This window comes from Sorex fumeus, unplaced genomic scaffold, assembly GCF_029834395.1.
Source record: "Sorex fumeus unplaced genomic scaffold, SorFum_2.1 ptg000037l, whole genome shotgun sequence".
Classification (NCBI taxonomy): Eukaryota; Metazoa; Chordata; class Mammalia; order Eulipotyphla; family Soricidae; genus Sorex; species Sorex fumeus.
This window is the reverse complement of record NW_026606094.1, coordinates 66470860-66495846: the sequence shown is the minus strand read 5'-3', so window position 1 is coordinate 66495846 and position 24987 is coordinate 66470860. Positions and strand designations below refer to the sequence as shown.

The window sequence follows — 24987 nt, the reverse complement described above, 5'->3', positions numbered from 1 at the left end:
GTCCAGGGAGAACTGGCAGGGGGGTACATTGGGGGGCTGCTGACCTCCCCCCACCCGCCTCTCAGAGAATTGTGAACTTTAATGGGCAAAAGCCATGTCCCCCAGGAGGAGTGAAGGCAGTTAGGGGCAGACACCCGGGACTTTGGGAGGCAGACCTGACCTTGAACTTGGTCTGGGTGGGCGGAAGTTGGCCCCTGAGGAGAAGCAGCCATTGCCATGGGGTCGGGCATCGACAGAGCAAAGCCAGCTCCGTGCCTGACCCCAGCGCAGCCTGCTCCGCAGCTGATCTGCAAACACGGTTTCCTCTGTGCAGCTCTGACCACTGCAACCGCAACAGGAGCGGTGAGCTTTGGTCCTGCCCACGGAGGAGCAAGTCCGCATCTACGAGGACCGCCGGGGATGGGGCTCCCTATTTTGTTTTGGAACTGCACCTTGCAGTGCTCAGGGGCTGCTCTCTGTGGTGACAGGGATGGAACCGGCGCCTTCTGAGGGCTCAGGGGCGCCTGGACCCGGTCCAGAAGGAAATCCCATCCCTGGGCTCCCTCTGCCCCGTGCTTTGTGTGTGTGGGCCTGAGGATGAGTGGCAGTGCTCTCAAAGAACGGGGGTGTTTAGTTTTGTAATACTCCCCTTTTTGCGGGTGCTGGTGTTTCTGGGGTGACTGGGGCTCACACACTAGGCTCTGGTGCTGTCACCCTCCCAGAGGCATTGCTCTGGGGGTGCACACACCTGCTGGCACGCCATCACTCATTTTCTTGTGGCTCCTGGGACCCTCAACAGCAGAGCTGCCACTGGCCTTGGCTCCCTCCCCAATTCCCTGTGTCCCAGGAATCTTATTTTGGGGGCCTGGGATTCACAAAGTACTTAGGCTCATGTGCTCAGGGGTCGCTCCCAGTGGTCCTCAGGAGACCAAACAGAGCCCGGGACTGAACCGAGGCCTCCAGCCCTTCAGCCCTCTCCAGCCTCAGCGTTAGGGTTTGGGCCCTACTCAGAGTTGCCTGGCGGCTTCTCCCTGGCTCCCAGCAGTACTCCGGTGATCAGGAGAAGGTACAGGTCGAATTAGGACCTTCCACCTGGGAGCTGTGCTCTAGCCCTTACAGACCTCTCCTCAGCCCCTGGCCCAGGAAGTTCAGATTCTATACTTAAAGATTTTTATTTGTGGGGGCTGGAGCGATAGCACAGTGGGTAGGGCATTTTACCTTGTACGCAGCCAACCCGGGTTCGATTCCCAGCATCCCATATGGTCCCCCAAGCACTGCCAGGAGTAATTCCTGAGTGCAGAGCCAGGAGTAACCTCTGAGCATTGCTGGGTGTGACCCAAAAAGCCAAAAAAAAAATTTTTTTTTTTGGTTTGTTTGTCTCATGTAAGGCAAGTGCCCACCCCACCCCCGGTGCCCCCACCTGCTATACTATTGGTCAGGCACCTTATACTTAAAATTGTTTTAAATTTTGTTTTAGATACTGTGATTTATAAACCTGTTAATGGCAGGGTTTCTGCGTACAGTGTTCCACCCCCTCCACCAGACTGTCGCCTCCTCCACCATTGTCCCAGTGACCCCACCCCACCCTACCCCGAGATTCCTACTGAAGATCTGTTCTCAGTTTGTGTTGCCTTTGCGCGTTTGTTATACCCCTACAATGATTCTTTGTATTCCACTCTGATTTGGGGGGTAGCCCTTCCCCCCGCCCCCCACAACTCCAGCCTTTTCCCAGTGGCCATGTGGATCTGGGTTCTGATCTCTTTCAAGGATCCGCCCTTCTGTCATTCACCACTAGTGGTCACCTGCCTACCTCTCAGCTATCAGCATGACAGAGGCAAATGGAGGCTGTCCCTGACTGAGCACTGGGCCACTCACGGCCACTTTTCTCTTGCAGGACAATAAACCTGAAAAACCCCGTTTTGCAGCAGGTGCTGGAGAGGCCCGAGGAGGTGCTGTGTGTCCTGACTCAGAAGATCATGACAACGCAGAAATGTGTGATCTCGGAGCACGTACAGATTGAAGAGCGCTGTGGTGGCATGGTGGGGATACAGACCAAGACTCTGCAGGTGTGCTTCTGGGAGGTCAGGGGTCAGGGGTCACAGATGGGCCAGAGGTCACCAGAGGTCAGGGTCACAGGTAGGACTGGGGGTCACATTTATGGGATCACAGGCAGATCCAGGGTTCATAGGCCACCAACGGTCAGGGTTACATGTGGCGCCAGGAGTCACATGTTAGGCCAGGGATAACATGTAGGGCTAGGGCTAGGGGTCATGGGCCACTGGAGTTCAGGGGGATACGGGCAGAGATATAAGCAGGATCAGGGTTACAGGCCATCAGAACAGGGACTTCTTTGATTGTTGGGTGTCTTCAGGGCACTTTATGTAGCAAGTGATCAGAAATCCACCCAACATCTGCACAATTGGCAAGGGACTGTTGACTCATTAGACTTACATCCCTGCTGGATCTGGGGATCCAGGGTCCAGTTCTGGTTCTGGGGCTTGGTCATTGCTCTCAAGTTTCTTCAGGTGGGCTGATGGCTCCAGGCTCCTTTGTCCTGCTGCTACCTGGGGGGGGGTGTTGTGGCTGGGGGTCCTTGAGGTCAGATTGTGCTGGGCTTTCCCAGCTGGACACACTTTTGTGCTCAGGTTTGAGTGTGTGTGTGTGTGTGTGTGTGTGTGTGTGTGTGTGTGTGTTTGAGTTTTGGGCCACACCTGGAAGTGCTCAGGGCTTCCTCCTGGTTCTGTGGGCTGATCATTAGGATTTAAAAAGATAGTTTTTATTTTATTTTTGGAGCTATATGACGCTGAGGGTTTCCTTCTGGTTCTGGACTCAGGAATCACTCTCTGCAATGCTCGGAGGACCATATGGGATGCCAGGGATCGAACCCTGGTTGGTCATGTGTAAGGCAAACGTTCTACCTGCTGTTCTCCAGCCCCCACTCCCTTTTACTCCCTTCTCCTCCCCCTCTCCCAGTCCATCATTAGAATTTAAGTGTTTTCCCTAGTGATTAATGAAGGGATCCTGTGTGTTCACTTGTTTATATCGTCTCTAGCTTTTAATCATTTTGCTGGGCTTTTCTGGCTGAACACTCCTTTGTGCTCAAGGTGTGTGTGTGTGTGTGTGTGTGTGTGTGTGTGTGTGTGTGTGTTTTGGGTTTGGGGCCACACCTGGAAGAGCTCAGGGCTTACTCCTAGCTCTGTGGGGTGATCATTACGATTTAAAAGTTTATTTTTTGTTTTACTTTTGGAGCTACACCCAGCAACGTTCTGTGGTCCCTGAGCCCTAGTAGCTGTCGGGGCTGGGATCCCACACCCATCCAACTGTGGAGCTGCACAATTTTAGCAGTGGTGCTTGCGGGGAGGGGGGTCACACATCAGGTTGAGGTGCTCATACACTCAGCCAAAGCCTTCACGAAGGCGCACACATCTTTAGTTATGGTGTTTATGCATATGCTGGTGGGGCCTCCCGCTTGAGTTAAGGCAACTCAAGTTATGGTTGGGGTGTTCCCCGGGTAGGGCTTGTTTTCAGTTGTGCTCACTGTGGGGCATTTCACCCCCTTTCAGTGCTCACGCTCACCTGGTGTGTCAGAAGCTGTTTGTAGTGGTGAGGATTGCAGAGAGCAGAGCTGCTGGCACTGCGTTAGGCTCACGTGGGGTGCTGGGGATTTGAACTTATGACCAGATGCTTTCAAGACCTGCATCCTAAGATCCTGTGCAAATTATCTGGGCCTCTTCCTCCTGCTTTTTGTGATGCCATGGATTCAGCCTAGGGTCTCACAGTTGCAGAGAAGATGCTCGATTCCTAAGCCACTTTATTATCTTCTTTATTCAGACATAATTTCATGGTGTCCCCGTACTCTGTAATCTTACCTTTGCACCATCAGGCTGGCCCTTTCCTGTGTCCAGTATCATGAGGCCCACAGGGATGAATCAAGTTTTTCATTCTGCCAATCTGCTCCTGGGGCCTCCGCTTCCCCAGTGCCCCGGCCCTCTGGCATGCAGGGCGCCAGACTGGCCACTAGGGGGAGGCAGAGAGACACGGGTGTCTGGGTGTGCAGGTGGCCACATGTTCTGCTCACAGGTGTCAGCCTCTGAGGACGGCAACTTGGTCAAGGACTCAAACGTGGTGCTGGAGATCCCGGCTGCTGCCACCATCGCCTACGGCGTCATTGAGTTATATGTGAAACAGGACGGGCAGTTCGGTGAGTGCCCCTCCTGCTCTGAGCCAGTGCTGAGACACCCCAGCTTTCCCTGGAGCGCACCAGGGACCCCCAATCCTGCAGTGGGGATGGAGAGACAAGAACCTCCGCAGGATTCGGGGCTGAGCCCAGGGGGCATGCTGATGGGGAGGGTGCAGGGAGGGGCGTGGATGGGTGCGAAGCCTGCCGCCAGGGCGTGTGCACGCATGCTCAAGATGTTGGATTAATTGTTTGTTGTTTGGGGGCCACACCCGGCGATGCTCAGGGGTTCCTCCTGGCTCTGCATGCAGGGCTCAGGGGAACGTATGGGATGCTGGGATCCAACCCGGGTCGACCGAGTGCAAGGCAAGCGCCTTCCCAGCTTTACTGTTGCTCTGGATTGAATCTTAGACTCACCCCTGGGAAGGGGGAGCAGGAGGGAAGGATGAACGGGATGAGATGGCGAGGTGCTTATTTATGATGCCAGCAAAATGTCTCCCTCCACCTTAGCTGCTCTTCCTCCTCTCCCACCTCCCTCCTGCCAGGGCCAAGCTAATGTCATTTGATGGTATTCTTAACCTTGACCTTGCTCCTAGAAGCCCACCAGTGCAGAGTGGGGCTCTCCGTTGTTCATTCTGGGGAAAAGGAAAGGCTTACATTTTTCTGCTCTCGGGTGTACCTCCCCCAACCCCCATCATGGCTCTTTTGAGCAGATGTGGAACCCAGAAAAAGGATTTTGTGGGTTCTTGGGGACGTGATTGAATAACTGTAACAGGATCCATTAGTGCTCACCTTTCCAGGGTGGTACTGGTGTTATGTCATGTTTGTAAAAGGGGCATCTTATGTTTTTTCAGATTTATATTGAGCCTGACCCATGAAACATTCCTGCAGTTTGCTTCAAGTCTATAAGCACAATAAAGTGCATATGCCCGGGTTATGGTGGGATCCCAGCCATTCTTGACATTCTTGAATCTGGCTGTGTGTTAGGGTTTTTATTTTCTTATTTGGGGGCTGCAATTGGTGGTGCTCAGGGCTGACTCCTGGCTCTGTGCTCAGGGATCACTCCTGGCGGGGCTGGGGCGACTGTAGCGGTGCTGGGGATGGAACTCAGCTCTGCCATGTGGTCTGCCTTAACCACTATACTATCTCTTTGGCCCCCTCTTTCTTTCCTTGGGTTGGGGTTTGGAACACACCCACCAGTGCTTAGGGCTACTTCTAGCATGGTGCTCCTGGGAAGGCTCAGGGGACCTTGCAGTGCTGGGGATGAACTGCTGACTCTGCCAGTGTGCCCCCAGCCTTGCTCTGTTCTCTGTGGTTTGCCATTTCCAGAGTTTTCCAGGGTGTGGAACAGACACACAGGGGTTGGTTGTCGTCGCTGCTTCCTGGAAGCTTTTCAGTCAGTTAGGGTAGGGTCAGGTGTGGAGGGAGGAAGTCTTCAGGACTCAGTGTGCCCACACCCTTTTCAGGGCTCCTGGGGCCCAGCTTCAGGGTCCATACTGGCATGTGAGGTGGGCAGAAGAGAGCCGAGACTCAGTATCAGTGCAGCAGCTGGGTTCCATGGTGGCGGTGGCAGAGGTGACAGTTTTATTTATTTTTTAAATTAAACCATTTTGATTAATTTTGCTTGTTCGTTTTGGTTATGCTCAGGGGTTACTCCTGCCTCTGTATTCAGGAATTACTCCTGGCAGTGCTGGGGGTGGGGGGGGCGGGACCATATGGGATGCAGGGGATCAAATCCGGGTGGGCCGCATGCAAGGCAAACGCCCTCCTGGCTGTACTATCGCTCCAGCCCAACAGTGCAAGTTTTGAGGCGCTGTCCTAGAGCAGACAAGGGTGGGGCAGGCGTGGGACAGTCCGGAGTGCAGCCTTCCGACCCTCGGACTGGTAGCGGCTTCCTTGTTTGCCACATTAAAAGATCGAGTTGTCCAGTTTTTGTCACCGGCAGGGGTAGCTGGGCTCAGGGCCTGCCTGAGACTTTGGTGGCCTGTCCTGGGGGCCGGGCAGGGGAGGTGTGACCTTTCCAAGGCCTTTTGCTCACTCAGCCCCGCTGTGGCACGGGGAGGGCGGGGGTGTCCGTGCTGGTGCCCTTCCTGCGTGTGGGGGGTGCTGGCGCCTGCTTGGCCAGGCGTTGTCGGGGTGCTGTTGCTCCCACGGGTCTCCCGTTTTTCAGAAGGGCTGGGAAAGCCTCGGCCTGGCCCGAGCTGCTGGCCCATTTGCATTTCCATTCCAGGCCCTTTATCTGGCTGCCTCTGAAAATAAACTCCTCTTTGTGCTGCAGAGGAGGCGCCCCTGGGAGACGGGAGGCGGCTCCGGGCTGCTATCCCGCCTGGCCCGGGCAGCCTCGGCCCCCTACTGCCTGCTGCCCGCTGCGCTGCCTTTGCTTCTTGGTGGTCAGGCTGCCCTCTGCGGTGACTCGGGGCTGTACTCGGGCCAGTTCCGCTTCTCCCCCGATCTGTTTTCTCTTGCTGGAGCCCTGGGTGTTCTCATCAGGCTGCAGAAGCACAGACCTGCAGGCAGGGGGCGCTGTCAGAGACGCCTCATCTCCCACTTTTGGGGTGCCAGTGTCTTGGTCAGGATCCTGTTGGCCCTTTGAAACTTGGAGGGGAGACCCAACCCCTCCTTGTCCCATGGGGGGAGGAGCGGGGGCGAGGAAAATGCCCTTGCCCCAGAGCCCTTTCCTCAGTACCACCAGATCCCCTCACAACTACCCAGAATTGCTTTATCCACTTCAAGTTTTGCCTTTTTGGTGCGAACTTCTGGAGGGTGAGACCTGTGCTCCCTCTACCCAGTGATGTCTCCCACCAGACCCCCCACCCACCATCCCTGGTGGTGCTCAGGGCTTTGAGCTCAGGGATCACTCCTGGTGAGGTTTGGGGAACCATATGGGGTGTCGGGAACAAACTCAGGCTGGCTGTGTGGGAGGCAAGTGCTGTCTCCCCAAGACTATCTCTCTGGCCCCAGGATAAGTCTTTTTTTTAAGGTCTTTTTTACTTTTATGTCATCCAGAGAGAAAATATCGTGTTATGTCTTGTTTTACACGCTGACTGTGTTTGTGAGATTCATTCATTCAAATACAGAAATGTATAGCTCCTTTTTTTATTGCTGTGTATTTTATTATTGGGGTATGGGCTCTTAAAACACAATCTTACCAGATAACCACTTAAGTATCAATGACTCAATCTCAGTTCCGTTACGTTGAACAGATCACATTCAGATTTGGTTGAGTTGTGTGTGTCTTGCGTTCCGTGTCAAGGGCTCAGGTGATGCTCTTGACGCTGAGAGATGGTTTCCTGTCTGTTGAGAGCCACTGCTCTTAGGATAGGGAAGGGATCTCTATGACTATAGTAGTTGGAAGTAGGTAAAGGGATCTACATAATAACATTTTAAAAGCACTTGTATTGCAAACCACAATGCCCAAAAGGAAAGAGAGAGACAGAGACAGAGACAGAGAGACAGGAGACAGAGACAGAGAGACAGAAGGAGACAAAGACAGAGACAGACACAGAGACAGAGATACAGAGACAGAGAGACAGAGACAAGACAGAGATAGAGACAGAGAGACAGAGAGAGACAGAGACAAGACAGAGTTAGAGACAGAGACAGAGAAAGAGAGAGAGAAAGAGGGGAAAGTGTCTGCCATAGAGGCAGTGTGTGTGTGTGTGGGGGGGAGAGGCGGGCAGGAGGGAAACTTGGGACATTGGTGATGGGAAATGTACACTGGTGAAATGATGGGAGTTGGAACATTGACTGAAACTCAATCATGAACAACTTTGTAACTGTATCTCTGTAACTGGGCTGGAGCGATAGCACAGCGGGTAGGGCGTTCGCCTTACAAGTGGCCAACATGGCCGACCTGAGTTCGATTCCTCCGCCCCTCTCGGAGAGCCCGGCAAGCTACCGAGAGTATTCGATATGCCAGACACAGTAACAACAAAGTCTCCAATGGAGACGTTACTGGGACTGGGCCCGCTCGAGCAAATCTCATGGTGATTCAATTAAAAAAATACTATAAAACCTTGAGAAAAATAAAGAGTTACAGCTCATCTGGACTTGGGTTCTGCAGCAGCGCATGTATGGAAGGGGTTTGGGGGGCTTGGGGTGATGTCCCGATGCAATGGGCTGACTGACCTGCATCCTCACTGCATCACAGAGTTCTGCCTCCTGCAAGGGAAGAGCGGCGGCTTCGAGCTGGAGCAGAAGAGCCGCTACGCATCCATGGACCCGCTGCCCTTCCGCGAGTTCCACTTCGGGGACATGCCCGATGGCACACAGGAGCCCTTGAGGGTTCTAAAGCAAGGTACTGGGTGGGCTGGGCAGAGCCCTGGACCTACCAAGCGATATGGCATGGCCTTTGGGGCGGGAACCGTGGGCAGTCATGCCTGGTCTCCGCTGGGTGGGACCCTGGGAACACCTGGGAGGAGCTTCATAGGCTCAGTGAGTCTGTGGGGCAAGCCAGTCTGTGTCTGTGACCCGCAGGGTCTCACGGATGCCCCACCTGCAGGTGGTTCATCATATTCTCAGCCCTGGTTCCCAGAGGAGCAAGGTGTGGTCAGCACCATGTGAGCTGCCATGGAATCTCTCCACAGGAAGGGAGCCATGTGGTGCCCTCCAGGACTCGCTCCAGCCCTTCCCTCTGCTCTCTGCAGCTTTGCTACTTAGGGAGTTGGTTTCGGAGCCAGGAGATAACGCAGTGGTTAGGGCACATGCCGGATGTGGGTTTGATTCCCGCTACCACACGGGCACCTGAGCATGGCCCGGGTGCCGCTCTGGAGGACCCCGGGCACCCGTGGGGTGGCCCAGGTACCCTCGCACTGCTGGAGCAGCACCATATCCTTGGGCCTGGCACTGAACCGACGGCCTAGTGGGCTAAGAATTACTGGTGGGGCTCCCAGACTTCCTGCACTTGCCTTGAGGGGCTTCCCTAAGTCTCCAGGAAAAAGAAGTAGGTTTCTTGGGATGGGGGTGGAGTCGGGTGGGAATGCACAGACAGGAGCAGGAGGCGGGCGGGGAGAAGGTGAACCCGGTGGGTCAGGAGCGGCTGCCTCCTCTCCACTGGCAACTGGGTGACATCTTCAGCGGCCACGTAAGCAATGTGGTGTCAGGGCTTTGAGCCACTGGTCCTATAGCCCTGACTGGGGTCCAAGGGATGCCACAGGAGCCTGTGGGCTGCCTTGGGAGCTTGTTCAGTAGGAGAGGGGGAGGCTTGGCCTGGCTCAGACAGATCCTACGTGTTTTTGCTTCCCTGTTGGCTGACATAATATGCCCCTCCCCGGGGAGTCAGTTTAATGCCCTGTGCTGGACTTTACCTTCACTACAGGTGGTTGTGTGTGTTCGTGTTGTGGTGGCAAAGGTGTGTGTGTGTGTGTGTGTGTGTGTGTGTGTGTGTGTGTGTTTATACACATTCACAGCTCTGCCCTGGTGGACAGTGCAGGGGCTGAGTTCATGCAGTAGATGCAGTAGGTGCAGCAGATGAAGCTTTTATCTCCGTGTTTGGCCTCTTCTAACAGCAGTTGTCGAGGTGCTAAGGAGAAGGGCTCAGGCATCCTGTAGTCTTTGAAAGCTCTAAGCTTCATGAGGCAGGATGTGGTCCCTTTCCCAGGCAGCAGTAGGAGGAGGAGGGAAGGAAGAGGAGGGGAGGAGAAGGAGGAAGAAGAAGAGGGGGAGGAGAAGGAGAGGTGGTGGTGGAGGAGGAGGAGGAGGAGGAGGAGGAGGAGGAGGAGGAATTTGTGTTTGCCAGAAAGTCCGGGAACCATAGAGCACTGCTGGGTGATCCCTTTTCCCCAAAAAACTGCTAGGTCTGGTTCTTAGATAAAGTTTTTAAAAAGGTAGAATGCTGGCTCCTTTGAGAAATGTGTAGATAGGGCACACAATCTGACATGTGTTCCGACACGCAAAACACTTCGGGATCGGACTCCGGAGCATTATAAAAGTACCGACTGATGTTTATTTCGCTTTGATAATTTTCTTCTGCAAGGGACACAGGAAGTAGCTGATTAGACTTAATGAACACTTAGTGAGTCATCAGGGATGAGCATGATGCTGGAACTAAGCTGTGTGTCGGTCCCCTACCTCCACCCCCTTCTCTGCCCCTCTCCCTGCTCCTCTCTTAGCTCTGGAGTACTTTAGTTACCGGCACACTTGGGGTGGCATTTAGGGCCCTATTAGTTCCGGGACCAGCTGCAATTGAAGTGCCCCTGCAGAAGAGAGGCCACTCTGCTTTAAGAGCCCGGAGCGGCTGGCCTTACTGGGCTGGTTAGGCACGCAGGCACTCAGGAGGCCTCTCTTCCGCCCCACAGCCGCCCGCCTCCTGGAGGAGGATTTCCAGCCCTTCACGGAGCTGCCGACCCAGCAGCAGACAGCTCTGCACGATGTGCTCCAGACCGTCTTGTTCGACGATGAGTTACTTCTGGTCCTGGAGCAAGTGGTAAGGCAGCTGGTGGCATGTGTCTCCTCCTGCGTGTCCTCGACTTGGGGCTGGGCTCAGCTTCTTGGGACAGGCCTTTGATCTGGGATAGTACTGTAGCACTGTCTTCCCGTTGTTCATCGATTTGCTCGAGCGGACACCAGTAACGTCTCCAGTGTGAGATTTGTTGTTACTGTTTTTGGCATATCGAATATGCCACGGGGAGCTTGCCAAGCTCTGTCATGTGGTACGGGATACTGTTGGTAGCTTGCTGGGTTTTCTGAGAGGGACGGAGGAATCGAACCTGGGCTGGCCGCATGCAAGGCAAACGCCCTACCCACTGTGCTATCGCTCCAGCAGAGCTGAGATTAGCTTGGGTTTAAAGTGTTACCTCTGGGACTGGAGCGATTGTACAGTGGGGAGGGTGTGTGCCTGGCATGTGGCTGGCCCAAATTTAATCCCCGGTACCTCTTATGGTCCCCCAGCCCTGGCAGGAGTGACCCCTCAGTGCAGAGCCAGGAGTAACCCCTGAGCATCACCAGGTGTGGCTGCCAAACAAAAAAAATGTTACCTCTTCAGAACTCTATATTATTATATATTCTTTAGTTCTTTTTTAATTGCCTTTTTGGGTCACACTCAGCAATGCTCGGGGATTGCTCAGAGGACCCACTGTACTATCACTTTGGCCCCAAGAACTGTATAGTGTTTAAAAATGTTTTTAAATTGGCGGGGGGGCGGGCGCAGCTATACTCAGCAGTGCTTAGGGCTTAGTCCTGGCTCTGTGCTAAGGTGTGAATCCAGACTTTGACACTGGGTTGGCCATGTGCAACCCTGAAGGTGCCTTAAGCCTGCATCCTGTAGGTCTGTGGGCAGGGGTGGGGTTAGAATGGAGGAGGGGGCCGTGTTTCCTGGCACTGCTGGAACCAGCCACCATACACTCCATGGCTTCAAACAATGGAAGTTTGTCTTCATACAGTTCTGGGAGTTGGGATCTGAAGCCCGGGTGTCTCTGAGGGACCCTCTCCCCAAAGACTCTGAGAGAATCCTTCTTGCCCTGTGCAGCCAGGGGACTTCCTTGGCTTGTGGCCACATCACCCTGGTCTGTGTTCTACCTTCCCTGTGTCTGCTCATTGTCTTTGGAGCATTTTTTTCCTATTTTTATTTTTGGTTTTGGGCACACACCTGACAGAGTTCAGGGTTACTCCTGGCTCTGCACTCAGGAATCACTCCTGGCTGGCCCAGGAGACTCTATGGGACGACAGAGATCAAACCCAGGTTGGCCGCATGCAAGGCAAACACCCTACCTAATGCTGTGCTATCGCTCTGGCCCCAACCTTTGGAGTTTTTCAAAGGAATGTTCTTTGACTGCTAGTCACTGCACCATGGTCAGCCTCCAGAGGCAGAAAGTTTGCAAAGCTCTGACTTAAAGGAGTTAGCGTGTATTCCACTATGGGAATCTCTCCTCTCAGGATCCCGACACCCCTAATTACATTTGCAAAAATTCTGGTTCTAAATAAGGCCACGCTATGAAGTTCTGAGTGGGATGTCTGTTGGCGGGGCACTGTCCAGGCCACTAAATGAGGAGCTGGACCTATCCCAGGGGTCTTCTCTGTTCTGCAGTGAGAGGAAGTTCTGGGGTCTCTGAGGCCCTCAGCTGTACAGAGGGAGGGAAGTGTCAGCTCGTCAGCTGCCACACTGACTTCCACCTCACCGAGGGAGGGGGGCACCATAAAAATTGTTTTTACTATAGGTTTTGGGTTTCGTTTCCCTCCCTCTCTTCTGTTACACAGCTTGAACTCTGATTTTCTCATTAAATGCGTTAAGGTTTCCAGGAGAGAGTTTCTGTTATTTTCCCCCCCTCTTGAAATTGGATTGTACGTACGTAGAGTGCAGTTACTTCCAGTGGCTGAAATACCCAACAGTCTGAACAGCCCGCAGAGTCCATGGGCAGAGCCCATATTGAGCTTCCTGCAATCACCCCTTTCCAGAGGACACTGGCAGGTCATCCGAGCTCCCGCAGGTGCCCAGACAAAGGTCTATATTGAGGGAGCAGAACTGCTCTAGGGATGTCCTTTGCCTATGACCAGCTCCTATAGGCAAGTCCCCTACCCCCCCGGAGCCTGGCTGGGTATAAGAGGCTTGAGACGTTTAAGGCTTGAGATTCAGGACAGGACAGATGACGCTTGTACATTCCACCCCTCAGTTCCACGTACAATGCTTTGTTCCTGGCTGCCACCCCAGCCCTGCCCATCCCCCCGGTGCACTGGCCGGAATAGCAGGGTCTCTGGGTGGGGCTCCCCTCCACCAGCTCCCTGCTAGGACATTGAATCCCTCAGACTAGCAATATTCAGACAAACGAGCTTGGTTCTTGCTTTCCTTGGGGGCTGGGAAGGGCACATGCTGGTGTTTCTTGGGGTGGCCTCGGGCTTGGTGGGCTCCGGGCTGCATCCCTCTGACCCATTTTTTCCTTCTTCCTGGCAGTGTGACGACCTGGTGAGGGGCTTGTCACCCCAGGCCGTGCTGGGGAAGCTGCCGCCACCACAGCAGGAGGCTGCCACCGCCTTCTTGCAGCTGGTGGGGTGCCACATGCAGGGATCTGTAGCCGAGGATGAGGCCAGCACCCCGAAGCTGCTGTCCACCGCCTACTTCCTCCTCAGTGCCCTGGCAGGTATGGAAGGAAAGTGGGGGGGGGTAATGATAATGTCTCTGCTTTCACGTCACTTCTCGTGCTCCTGGGGTTACAGGAATGGCCGTTGTGAGAGATTTGCTTGGAATGAGGTCCCGCCTTCAGCACTGCTGGGGGTACAGAGATGAACTCTGAGCATGGAGGTACTTCAGGGTCCAGCTGTCCTCCCTGAGGATCCTGCAGCCTCACGCAGTGGCTTCCCTTTGGCCCCTTCTCAAGCCCCTCCCCCCCACCCCCCTGGCAGTTAGCATTCCCACCCTCTTCTCTCCCTTTGCTTCTCATCTCACCCAGGGCAGCCCCATGGGTGGTGGACAGTGTCTCGAGAGTGGTGCTGTGATCCTGCCCTGGGCCTCTCCAGGGTGCATCCTTCACAGAGCAGGGCCCCACCCACAAAGCTTTGGACTCCTCAGAAAGGCAAGACAAGGCGAAGGAGCCCGGCCCTTATCGACTTCTCTTGATGGTGACATCAGGGCACTGAGTTTTGGATGTGTTCAAGGGTCCAACTCGGCACCACAAAGGACAGATCGGATCATCTTCAGAGTCTTTGTTCTTTTATTTTTTCCTAATTTGGCGCCTGGGGGTTGGCTTGAGGAAGTAACTTGGGAGGAGGGGGGACAGGAAGATGATGTGGTGGCAGGGCAGGGGCCTGGGGCTCCCGTGAGCAAAGGTTGTGCCCCTGCCCTCGATTAAAGACTCACAGACTGTCCTCCAGGTCTCTGTTCGGGTCACAATGATCACGGGTTTAGTTTGACTCCAACACACTATTTTGATGATGACAGCTTTGTAGTGTAGTTTGAAGTTGTGGTGCATTGATGCCAACACTCCCCCTCCACCCCCCTTCCCCCAGGGCTGCTTTGACTGAAGTTCTGTATAGTTTTCAGTCACATTTGTTCTGTTTCTCTGGAGAATACGCTTAGAATATTCATAGTTTGGGTGGCTGTTGTCAGGGCTACTGTTGGCTGCTGAACCTTGTATGCTGTGCCTTGTCCAAACACATGGACAAAAATTGTTTTTGTTATTTTAATAGAATTAAAAAAATTGAATCACTATGAGATAGTTACAAAGTTATTCAAGATTGAGTTTCAGTCATACATTGTTCTAGCACCATCTCTTTACCAAGTGTACATTTCTTGCTACCAGTGTCCCCAGTTTCCCTCCTGCCTGCTACCCCTGCAGCCTGACTCTATGGCAGACTCTCTCTGTCTCTGTCTCTCTCTCTTTCTTATTTTCTTTTTGGGCACTGTGGTCTGACAGAAAAAGTCTGCGAGAGAACACCCAGGCCCAAGAGTCTTTGTAGCCCCTTTGCCTTAGAATCCTTAGAATCTTGCAGCTTGATGAGACTTTCCTTAATAAACGCTATTCTTTTTCACTGGTGGAGCCATTCTGGGCTTTTGTTTTGGGAGACGTTTTTTTCCTTTTACTGTTTCTGATGTTCTGTTTACTGCTTATAATTGGTCTGCTCAGATTTTCTGTTTCTACCATCACAGTGTTGGTGGTTATAAAATACCAAGAATTTTCCCTTTCTTCTAGGATTCCCAATTAAATGGTATAAAGTTATTTGAAACAATTTATCATCCTACTTTTATTTTTGGTCACACGCGGTGATGCATAGGGGTTACTCCTGGCTGATGCACTCAGGAATTACTCCTGGCAGTGCTCAGAGGACCATATGGGATGCTGGGAATCAAACCCTGGTTGGCCGCATGCAAGGCAAATGCCCTACCTGCTCCAGTCCCTCTTATGATCTTATTCGTGGCACCTGCTTTCATTTCGGATCCTATTTATCAGGGTTTCCTTTCCTTTTTTGGGGGGGAGGGGCGCCACACCTGGAGATGCTCGGGGCTTATTCCTGCCAGACTCATGGATGTTGGGGATTGATCCTGAGTTGGACACATGCAAGGGAAACATCCTACCTGCTGTATTATTACTCTAGTCCCTCTTTTTAAGTGAGCCTAATATAGGGTTTGCCAATTTTAACATTTGGAAAACTAGCTCTGATTTCCATGATCAATTTGTGTTGCCTTTTTGAGTTCTACTTCATTTATTTCTGCTCTAATTTTAATTTTCTTTGTTTTTCTTGAGTTCCCTTTAGGGGCAAGGCTTGAGATTCTTGTTTCCTGTATTGATATGAACTTCCCTCTACCATCTCTCTAGCCCCGGTTATATTTGTGTGTTTGTGCGAAGTAAAGAATATTTATGAACAGGGAGAGAATACCTGCTCATGTGGGTCCAGAAAGAGAACAGAAGTCCGTGAAGTCAAAGACAGACACTCCACACTGGGAAGTGAAACATGCAGCTTCTATATTCCTTGGCTCTAGGATTCGTGTTTGGGCATCTCTTGTGCTTCTATCCTTTTCGTTCTATTGACCTCATTTCACTGAGCATCATGAATCCTGTTGAAGTCTCTCTCTGGTAGTATATGAACCTTTGTTATACTAGTTCTTTATCTTTCCATCATGACTGGCGGGAGGCAGTATCTAGCTGACTGGGCTAGCAGTTGAGTCCACTGGACACTGGGGACTGCTTCTATACTGGCCATGCCTGAGGAGGCCTGAGAACTGAGACTGTAGGAGATACAGTTTGCTTGATCGGAGTCAAGTGGAAACCACCAGGGGCTGGGTCCGCTGGCCAGAAGCAAGAACTCTTGATAGTTGTTTCTCGGACCTAAGCTAACCCAACTACTCGGTGAAGTCTCAAGGTATACAAATATGGAGAGAGGGTTCCAGTATAGCGTCCACCACCACTGCCCTCAGCAAGGTTGAAGGGTTATCCAGACTGGCACCTTCAATCTGCTTTACAACCAGAGTTCTTTGCTTCCTGTGCTGGTGACCTCAGTATCAGATCATAATAGGATTGGGGTGTTAGGTGTTTGGTATAACACTCACTCCAAGTTCTATGCCTTTTAATCTTTTCTGGAACGGTAATTTGTTTTCATGGGGTCTCTTTTTTGGCTAAGGAGTTTCTCTCTTTTTTTTTTTTTTCTCTTTTGTGCCTGGCTGGGGAAGCTCTATTGACCTGGGTTTCAAGTTTGTTTCTCTTGCAGATTAAACCAAATTTCGCTGTACATTTGCTCTGACTTGCTTTGCACAGCTTCTCCCTGTTTGGTCATCTTGGCCCCACCCCTCTGTTCTTTTCTCTTTTGTGTATCTATTGTAGGTTTTTGCAATGGTTACCAAGGTCTTACAGTTAACAACTTAACTGTGTTTAAACTGGTAATTCTCTACATTCTAAAGCTTTCTATTTTTATCTGCTTTGAAGCACTATTGTGCATTTTACTATTGTGCATTTCCTAAATGGCTTAGTTATTTATGTGTGCGCGCACACACACGCATGTGTGTGTGTGTGTGTGCGTGTGTGTAGCAGAGGTGTTTCCTACATTGCACAGGGGACCAGATGGTTCTGGGGTTCAAACCCTGGGCTCTTGCATACTTCAGCCCTTTGAACAATTGCCCCGGTCCTATTTTTATCTTTTAACTTTCACTACACATTTTACTTTACCAGTGAGGTTTTTTGTTTGTTTTTGTTTTGGGGCTATGACTGGCAATGCTCAGGGGTTATTCCTGGCTCTGCACTCAGGAATCTCTCCTGGTGGGCTCGGGGGAACATATGGGCTGCTGGGGACCAAACCTGGGTGCAAGGCCAGTGCCCCACTGCTGTGCTATGCTCTGCCCCTATTGGTGAGATTTATTTATTTTAAATTAAATTACAAAGCTGTTCATGACTGGATTTCAGTCATACAATATTTCAACACCCATCCCTCTACCAGTGTATATTTCCCAGCACCAGTGTCCCCAGGTTCCCTCCCATCAACCCTCACCCTCCACCCACTGCCTGCTTCTATGGCAGGTGCTTTTCTTCCTTCTTTCTCTCCTTTTGGGTACCATAGTTTGCAATATTGATACTGAAAGGTTATCCAGAATATCTTTACCTACTTTTAACCCTCAGATCTTGTCCAGTGTGATAATTCCCAGCTATTATTGTCATAGCAGTCTCTTCTCTATCTTACCTACCCTCTACCCCACACACAATTATTCCAACCATTGACCAGTCTTCTTAATCCCTGTTTTCCCTGGCCATGGATATTATTATTCTATTGTACACATACACATACATATATATTTGTATTTATAAACCAAAATGAATGCAGTCATTCTAGATCTGTCCCTTTCCTCCTGACTCATTTCACTCAGCATGATACTCTCCATATCCATCCATTTATAGGCAAAGTTCATGACTGCATTTTTCCTGACAGATGCATAATATTCCATTGTGTCGGTGTGCCATAGTTTCTTTATCCATTCATCTGTTCTAGGGCATTTAGGTTGTTTCCAGATTCTGGCTATGGTGAATAGTGCTGCAATGAACATAGAAGTGCAGATGGGCCTCCAGGGGATATTCCCACAAGTGGTTGCTGGGTCAAATGGGAGCTTAATTTCTAGTTTTTTGAGAAATGTTCAGTGTTTTCCAAAAAGGCTGGACCAGTCAGCATTCCCACCAACAGAGAAGGAAAGTCCATTTCTCCCCACATCCATGCCAACACCAGTTGCTGTTACTTTTGTTCTTGTAGTACAGTTTGAGGTTAGGGCAGGTGATGCCTTACATCTTTTCTCCCTAAAGAATTGCTTTGGCTATTTGTGGGGGCTTATTGTTCCATATGAATTTCAGGGGTGTTTGAACAATTTCTTTGAAGAATATATCATGAGTATCTTTATAGGAACTGCATTGAATCTGTATAATGCTTTGGGGTATTGGTGAGATTTATACTTTGCTTTCTTGTTATTAGTCATTAGAGCCCTTTCTCTTCATTTTAAATAAGTCCCTTACACACTTAAGGCCAGTTTAATGTGATAAACTCATCTAGTTGATCTGGAAAAGTTCATTTCCTTTAGTTCTGAATGACAATTTTGTAGGATATTATTGGTTGGAATTTTTTTCTTGAGACAGTATAAATATATTGTGCCTGTCTGCAAGGCCTGTGAATTTTCTGCTCATCGCCATGTTATTTAAAGATACAAATACATTTTGAGAAATGTGTTGTTAGACCAATGTGTGACTGTCACAGAGTTAATCACACACAAAGCTACTGATGACCACTGACTGGGGACATAGCTTGTTACTGAACAAAGAGCACATTACTCCCTGCTTTCAGAAGGCTTTCCGAGGCTGCTGGTTTAGCAGGGCCTTTCACTGCACTTATGCTTCGGCCAGCTGATGGGAGAGCACTAACATCAGTTAGGAGCACTCTAGGGGCTGAGTTTTGTTCCTTGATAGTGATGGGTCTTTGTCTCTTGCAGAAATGCCAGATAATGCTTCAGCTCTGCTGGGTACTTGCTGTACACTCCAGATCATTCCTACGCTGTGCCACTTGGTAAGGAACCTCCCAATGGGAACTGGGGGTGGGCAGGAACAGGGAAATGGTAAAGAAATGGATAAACTTCTAGATGTGCTCATCCTCAGTAGCTGTCAAAACATACTTTGTCGAGGATGATTTTTAACCACACAGGAAGATGGAGGCCCAGGAGGAGAGGATTTGAAGAGCTTACCTGCAGGACTAGGATACCAGCCTTGTCTTTAGAGTCTAAATCCTCCTGCGTGGAGAGAATTCTGGCCAAGGATGAGTGCAGGGAAGGGGATCCTGCACTATGCTATTTGACTGGTGTTTCTAGGCCAGCTACAGTCAGCTTCTTTCTGTTTGCATTATGCTCTTGGGAAATGCCATCGAAAGAGTTAGGTAATGATGAGCTTAGCCCTGGCAAGCCAAGGGCACATTTCCGTTTCATGTCCCAAATGGGGTCACTAATAGAAAAGCTGTTCTATTAGTAGGACATCAGTAGAACATTAGTGGGATGGATCCTGTCCTGGGGCTTCTACACTTGCCGCTCAGCGTGGGGCAGAGCATCTGGAGGCAGATTGTTTAAAGGTTTGATTACTGAGGGTCAAAGACCAGCAGGTGCTACAGGGCCAGAACTGGCCCTCAGAGAATGCCTCGCTCATCAACACTTGGGTAACTCGGACCGCTGCGGTTAGTATTTTGGGTTGTTTTTACTGTGCAAAGTGCCACCAAAGACTGCAAACGGGCATTATTCTGAGGAGTTCAAATGCCACTCACAGCTGACACATTGATTCTACTCAGCAAGAGGGCTGGATCCTTATCCTATCTGCTTGAAAACGTTCCTGGTGTCAGTTCCCACAATCTTTCCCCACTAGCTAGAGTGATAGTATAGCAGGCAGTGCTTGTCTTACACTACATAAGGTCTCCTGAGCACTGAGCACTTCTGGGTATACCGCACCACCCTAATTCTTCCACCAGGGCCCAAATTCCTGTTTTAAAATTTATTTTTTCTGCTCAGGAGTTACTCCTGGCTCTGCACTCAGGGATAATTCATGGCAGGCTCAGGTGACCACTTGGGATGCCGGGGATCAAACCCAGGTCAGCTGCGTGCAAGGCAAATGCCCTGCCCAACCCCTTAAGAAAAAAGTGTTTTCCAGATTCCTGAAGCTACCAAATGCACTGCTTTTTATCAAATTGGCCCTTTTAAGTATTTACGGTATTCAGTTATGTCCGGGAAGTACATAATACTGCAGTGACCATGCTGGCCACGTCCTTTTCCCAGCACACCAACACTCAGCTCTAGGCTTTACATTGTTCTCATGTTCTGAGTGTCTTGGTGTTTTTTTTTTTTTTTTTGGCTTTTTGGGTCACAGCTGGCAATGCTCAGGGGTTATTTCTGGCTCTGCACACAGGAATTACTCATGGCAGTGCTTTAGAGAACCATATGGGATGCCAGGGATCGAACCCAGGTCAGGCGCGTGCAAGGCAAATGCCCTACCCGTTGTACTATCACTCTGGCCCTTGTCTTGGTGTCCTTGAGTAGACAATAGAACAACACAAGAGTTTTAGGATTCTACTTTAGCACAAAACAATCCATTAAAAATAATTTTTTTCTTTAATTGATATGGCAAACACAGTAACAAGTCTTACAATGTTATTGGGCCCACTCAAGCAAATCAATGACCGACGGGAGGACAGTGACAGTGACAGTGACTGTGTTTTGACATAACCTTCCCCACACACTTCAACAACTCCAGATAGCCAGGTTTTGGAAGGAATCTTGGTACTACATGCTCTCAAAGGGATTTGTGGGGCACACATTTACCTGCATTTCAGTATTTTTCTTGTCTACAGGTCGCAGTGACTTTGAGAGGCTTTCTGGGTAGTGTCAGATGCAGCAACATCTGATAAACAGGTTAGGTGGTAAATTAGCATCATCAATAGACAAGATTAGTTTTGTCTCACCAGTATCTAGATCTGAAATATGGAGGTGCCAGGGATCCCACTACAGGTAAGGGATGTTGCACCTGTCCCACAAGCTATCTTCCCACCCCTAGAAGTTGAATTCAGTTAATATATAAAGGTAAAGGTAAAGGCCCTCCCGTTGATCTTCAATTTGCTCGAGCGGGCCCAGTAACGTCTCCATTGGAGACTTTGTTGTTACTGTGTCTGGCATATGGAATACTCTCGGTAGCTTGCCGGGCTCTCCGAGAGGGGTGGAGGAATCGAACTCGGGTCGGCCATGTTGGCCGCTTGTAAGGTGAACGCCCTACCGCTGTGCTAATATATGCATAATTAAAATTTAAAAAATGCAGGAAGTCTATTAAATGTTTCTATCTCTATTATTAATCAGGTCTGGCAATGAGTGCTTGTTTAAAAGTTAAACTTTGAGGTTGGAGCAATAGTACAGCGGGTAGGGCATTTGCCTTACACGTGGCTAACCCAGGTTTGATCCCAACATCCTGGCATCCCATATGGTTCCCGAGCAATGCCAGGAGTAATTCCTGAGTGCAAAGCCAGAAGTAACCCCTGACCATCACCAGGTGTGACCCAAAAATCCAAAATATATAAATAAAATAAAAAAACTTACTAGAAAACTTGTATTGCTACAGGCTATTATAAAAAAGTCACGGGCACAAATCAGGATCCTTAAAATACCCTGACATTTCACTGGCGCAAAAAAAAAAAGGCAAATCAAATTCAGTGATGCATTCATTAAAAGATCATAAAACAAGATGAAGTAGAATTTATTTCAGGGATATAAGAATGGGTCAGCGTTTGTAAAATGATGGCCATATAGGACAAGCCCACTATTAACATCATACTCGCTGGTAAGGTTTCTTCCCAGATCTGCACCAAGACAAGGATACTCACTCTTCCTACTTTTATTCAGCATAGTATTGAGTCCTAGCATGAGCAATTAGGCAAGAAATAAAAGAAATCCAGATTGGAAAGGAAGAAGTTAAACTATTTTAATTTGTAGACAATCCTAGATTTCACCAAAATTTAATAAATGAATTATAAATCAATCTTTAGGGATGAATTCAAATGATAGAGTACATGCCTTGCATGTTCCAGGCCCAGGTTTGATCCCAGGCACTCATTTGGGAACAAAAGTGAGTCCTCAAATACATATGCCGAAGCCTTCTGCATTTCTAAAAACTATCAGTAAGCTGCCAGGGAAAGTAAGAAAAATATTCTACATACAATTGCATCAAAAGAATAAACCTAACTAAGGTGGTGAAAGATTTGTACACTGAACTTTAAGCATGAAAGAAATAACTTGAATAAAACACATAAGCAGACAGTCCGTGCTGGTGAATGGGAATAGTTAATGTTCATAAAGTGTTCATACTATGGCCAAAGGAATCTATAATTCCAATGTTGTCTCTATCCAAATGCCAATGGTATTCTAAAAGCATGTAAATTAGGGAATCACAGAAAACCTGAATATCTAAAGCAATCTTTAGAACAAAGCTGGAGACATTTACATGCCCCAATTTCATGTTGTATCGTAAATCTATAGTAATCATAACAGTATGGTTTAACGATTTAAAATCAGACAAAAAGGGGCTGGACGCATCTCTGAACTTTGCTGTGGGGTTCAATCCCCGTGTGTCATGATCCCCAACAGAGTCAGGTGTGGACCAAAAAGAAACAGGATAATTAGCTTAATGGTACATAAGAGAGTGCCAAGAAACATCCCTGTACATATATGGTCATCTAATGTACAACAAAGGACCTGAGATATACACAGGGGAAGGGGCAGTCTCTAATAAATGTTGCTGAGAAAACTGAACCGCTATTCTCTCATATATAAAAACTACTAAAATGAATGAAAAACTTAAACATAGAACCTATAGCATTAAACTGCAGGCAATAATCATATATAAAAGCAAATAAAACCAAAGCATGCAGTTAGGATGACCTCAATTGAGAAAGTGTCACACAGGAAAGGAAATCAACAAAATTAAATGGGAAGCTCCCAATAATAGGAAATACTTGCAAACCACTTAATAAGGATTAATGTCCCAAACTGGTTTAGCAGTATAGCTTAGGCCTTGTATGTTTTATTACTGGCACTGCAGAAAACAAATAAATAAAGGAGTAGCAGATAGGAAGACGTTTTTTCAAACACATGAAAAGACAGTGAACATTACTAGCCATCAGAGTATTACATATTGAAACCACAATGAGATGACCTCACATCTGTCAGAATGACTGTAATTAAAAGGCGAGAAATAACAAGTGCTGGCTAGGATGAGGGCAGAGAGGAACTCTGTGTGTTGGCAGTGAAATTCCCAGTGTATGTGGGAGAGGCACCGACTTCCCAATATATAAGGTGTTTAGCACACAGTATGATGATTATGTCAGTCATCTTATAGTGCCTACTTGAAAACTGCCAGGAATCAATCTTAAAGATGCATGTCACAAGGTGAAAGATGATGTACATTTATATGGTCATGATGGCAAACAGCTATTGTGGTGCTCATGGAGCTGGGGCGTTCGCCTTACAAGCGGCCAACATGGCCGACCTGAGTTCGATTCCTCCGCCCCTCTCGGAGAGCCCGGCAAGCTACCGAGAGTATTGGATATGCCAGACACAGTAACAACAAAGTCTCCAATGGAGACGTTACTGGTCCCGCTCAAGCAAATCGACGATCAACGGGAGGGCCTTTACTTTACTTTACAACTGAAATGAAAGCCATATGTCAGTTTTACCTCAACTGAAAAGAATTAAGACAGCACCAAAAAAGCAGAATAAAAACATTTTGAGTAGCTATAATTAGCGCAGGGTCTAAAGTGGTCTTTTGAGGAACCTTCATTTGATATATACTAGACAGGGTAACCCATGAATATGATTTCCTGAGTGGATTCAGTTTTACTGAAAAGACTAAACTGTGATTTTAGCAAGATGATCTTAGAGATGGTTAAGATGTGAAGACCTAATAGTGTTTCAGTGACCTGGCAATAGGTGGATGGCGTATATTATCCCTAGGGACTTAGACATGGAAGACAAGGACCTTCAGGTGCTCTACAGGAAAAGTATCCCAGGTAGGACCAACATCAAGGGCAAAGGTTCTTGAAAAAGGAAGCATAACTAAAATACAACTACTAATTTTGAGGTGCTTGTGCAAATAGTTAAGAAATTCTGTTACCACCATTAAGAGACAAAACAAACCTTGCCTACAGCATAAGTGGAAGTTACATTCTGACATCTCTCTTGCTCTGGAGTTCATGGACCTAGGAGAAGTTGGTTCAGAAGAGATGGGGATTCCAGGATTAAGTAAGATCGGGTCAGATTTAATCTGATGTTGTGGCCTGGCTGAAATATATCTCAATAGTTTTCCTGTTCTGTTTGGGGAAGCAAAACAACTTAATTTGGTCTTCCATAATCACCTTGACGTGCATTACTCTCCAACTCTGTCTGTCTCACTGTGTTCCTTCAGCTCCGGGCTCTGTCTGAGGATGGGGTGTCAGACCTCGGGGACCCAGTCTTGGTGCCTCTGCAGGATGCAGAAAGATTTGGGATCGTGCAGCGGCTGTTTGCCTACGCCAACATTCACCTGGAGAGGTTGCAGACATCTGTGAAAGCCAGCAGCCATCAGGACCCTCATGTGTTCCCACTAATTCTCTGTATCAGCTTGAATGGGCTCCGTGCTTTGGGACGAGCTCATGAGTAACGTCATATGGGAATTACAAGTATACACTGTTGGTTGAGTCTGGAATTTTTTGCATCAAGATAATACTTTGGAGCTTAGGTCAGATGCATGTTAAAAGCAGATGAGTGAAACTAATTTACAGAAGCAGTTTAAGAAATGGTGATTCTGCATTATAGCTTACCTCAATGTTTAGGCACTAGGTACTACATAAATTCAAAAGCAGTGTTCTGGGGTGGTCTCTCAGTATCAAATCTGAAGAGCTTTGAGAATCCTAAGGACTGTATTTTTTGTGTTTATTTTCCCTGCGGAAAAAATGAGCCTAGCCATCACTTTTCATGTATTTTCCCTACTTTCAATTTTACAAAACCAGAAGAGTTTGACATTGTTCCAGACACTCATTTTAAATTGTGAATGTCATGGGAAGGCAATTTCTGTTTTCTTGAAGGTGGTGTTTGGGATAAGGACTTAAAAAATGAACTCTACATGCCTTTAGTATATTCCTAGCAGGGGTCTAGCTAGGTATACTTTGGTGCTGTTATTCTCTGATGAACACACTAAATTTTTTCATTAGAACATTGCTGATTTCACGCAGACATGATGTTTAATTTGTAAAAGAGTAAATATTGTATCAAAAGAAAATCTGGACTATATATTTTGCTGTATATTCTGTGTTCACATCCTACATTATAAATATTCTGGACCATCTCCCTCCTGGCCCTGATTGCACTGCTGATTTCTACAAGGGGA

The 24987-nt window shown here is 48.9% G+C and overlaps 1 protein-coding gene across 1 annotated transcript in view; it reads left to right on the top strand.

Moving 5' to 3' along the window:
- The window catches only part of GSDME (gasdermin E), a 50534-nt gene extending 26242 nt beyond the window's left edge, over positions 1–24292 (top strand). Inside the window, exons 4-10 of the mRNA XM_056118375.1 lie at positions 1874–2045; positions 4060–4180; positions 8307–8453; positions 10453–10580; positions 13041–13227; positions 18540–18613; positions 24028–24292. Coding sequence (XP_055974350.1) covers positions 1874–2045; positions 4060–4180; positions 8307–8453; positions 10453–10580; positions 13041–13227; positions 18540–18613; positions 24028–24261 — 1063 coding nt within the window. The 3' untranslated portion in view covers positions 24262–24292. The remainder of the gene's footprint in view (positions 1–1873; positions 2046–4059; positions 4181–8306; positions 8454–10452; positions 10581–13040; positions 13228–18539; positions 18614–24027) is intronic.
- Positions 24293–24987: the final 695 nt, after the last annotated feature.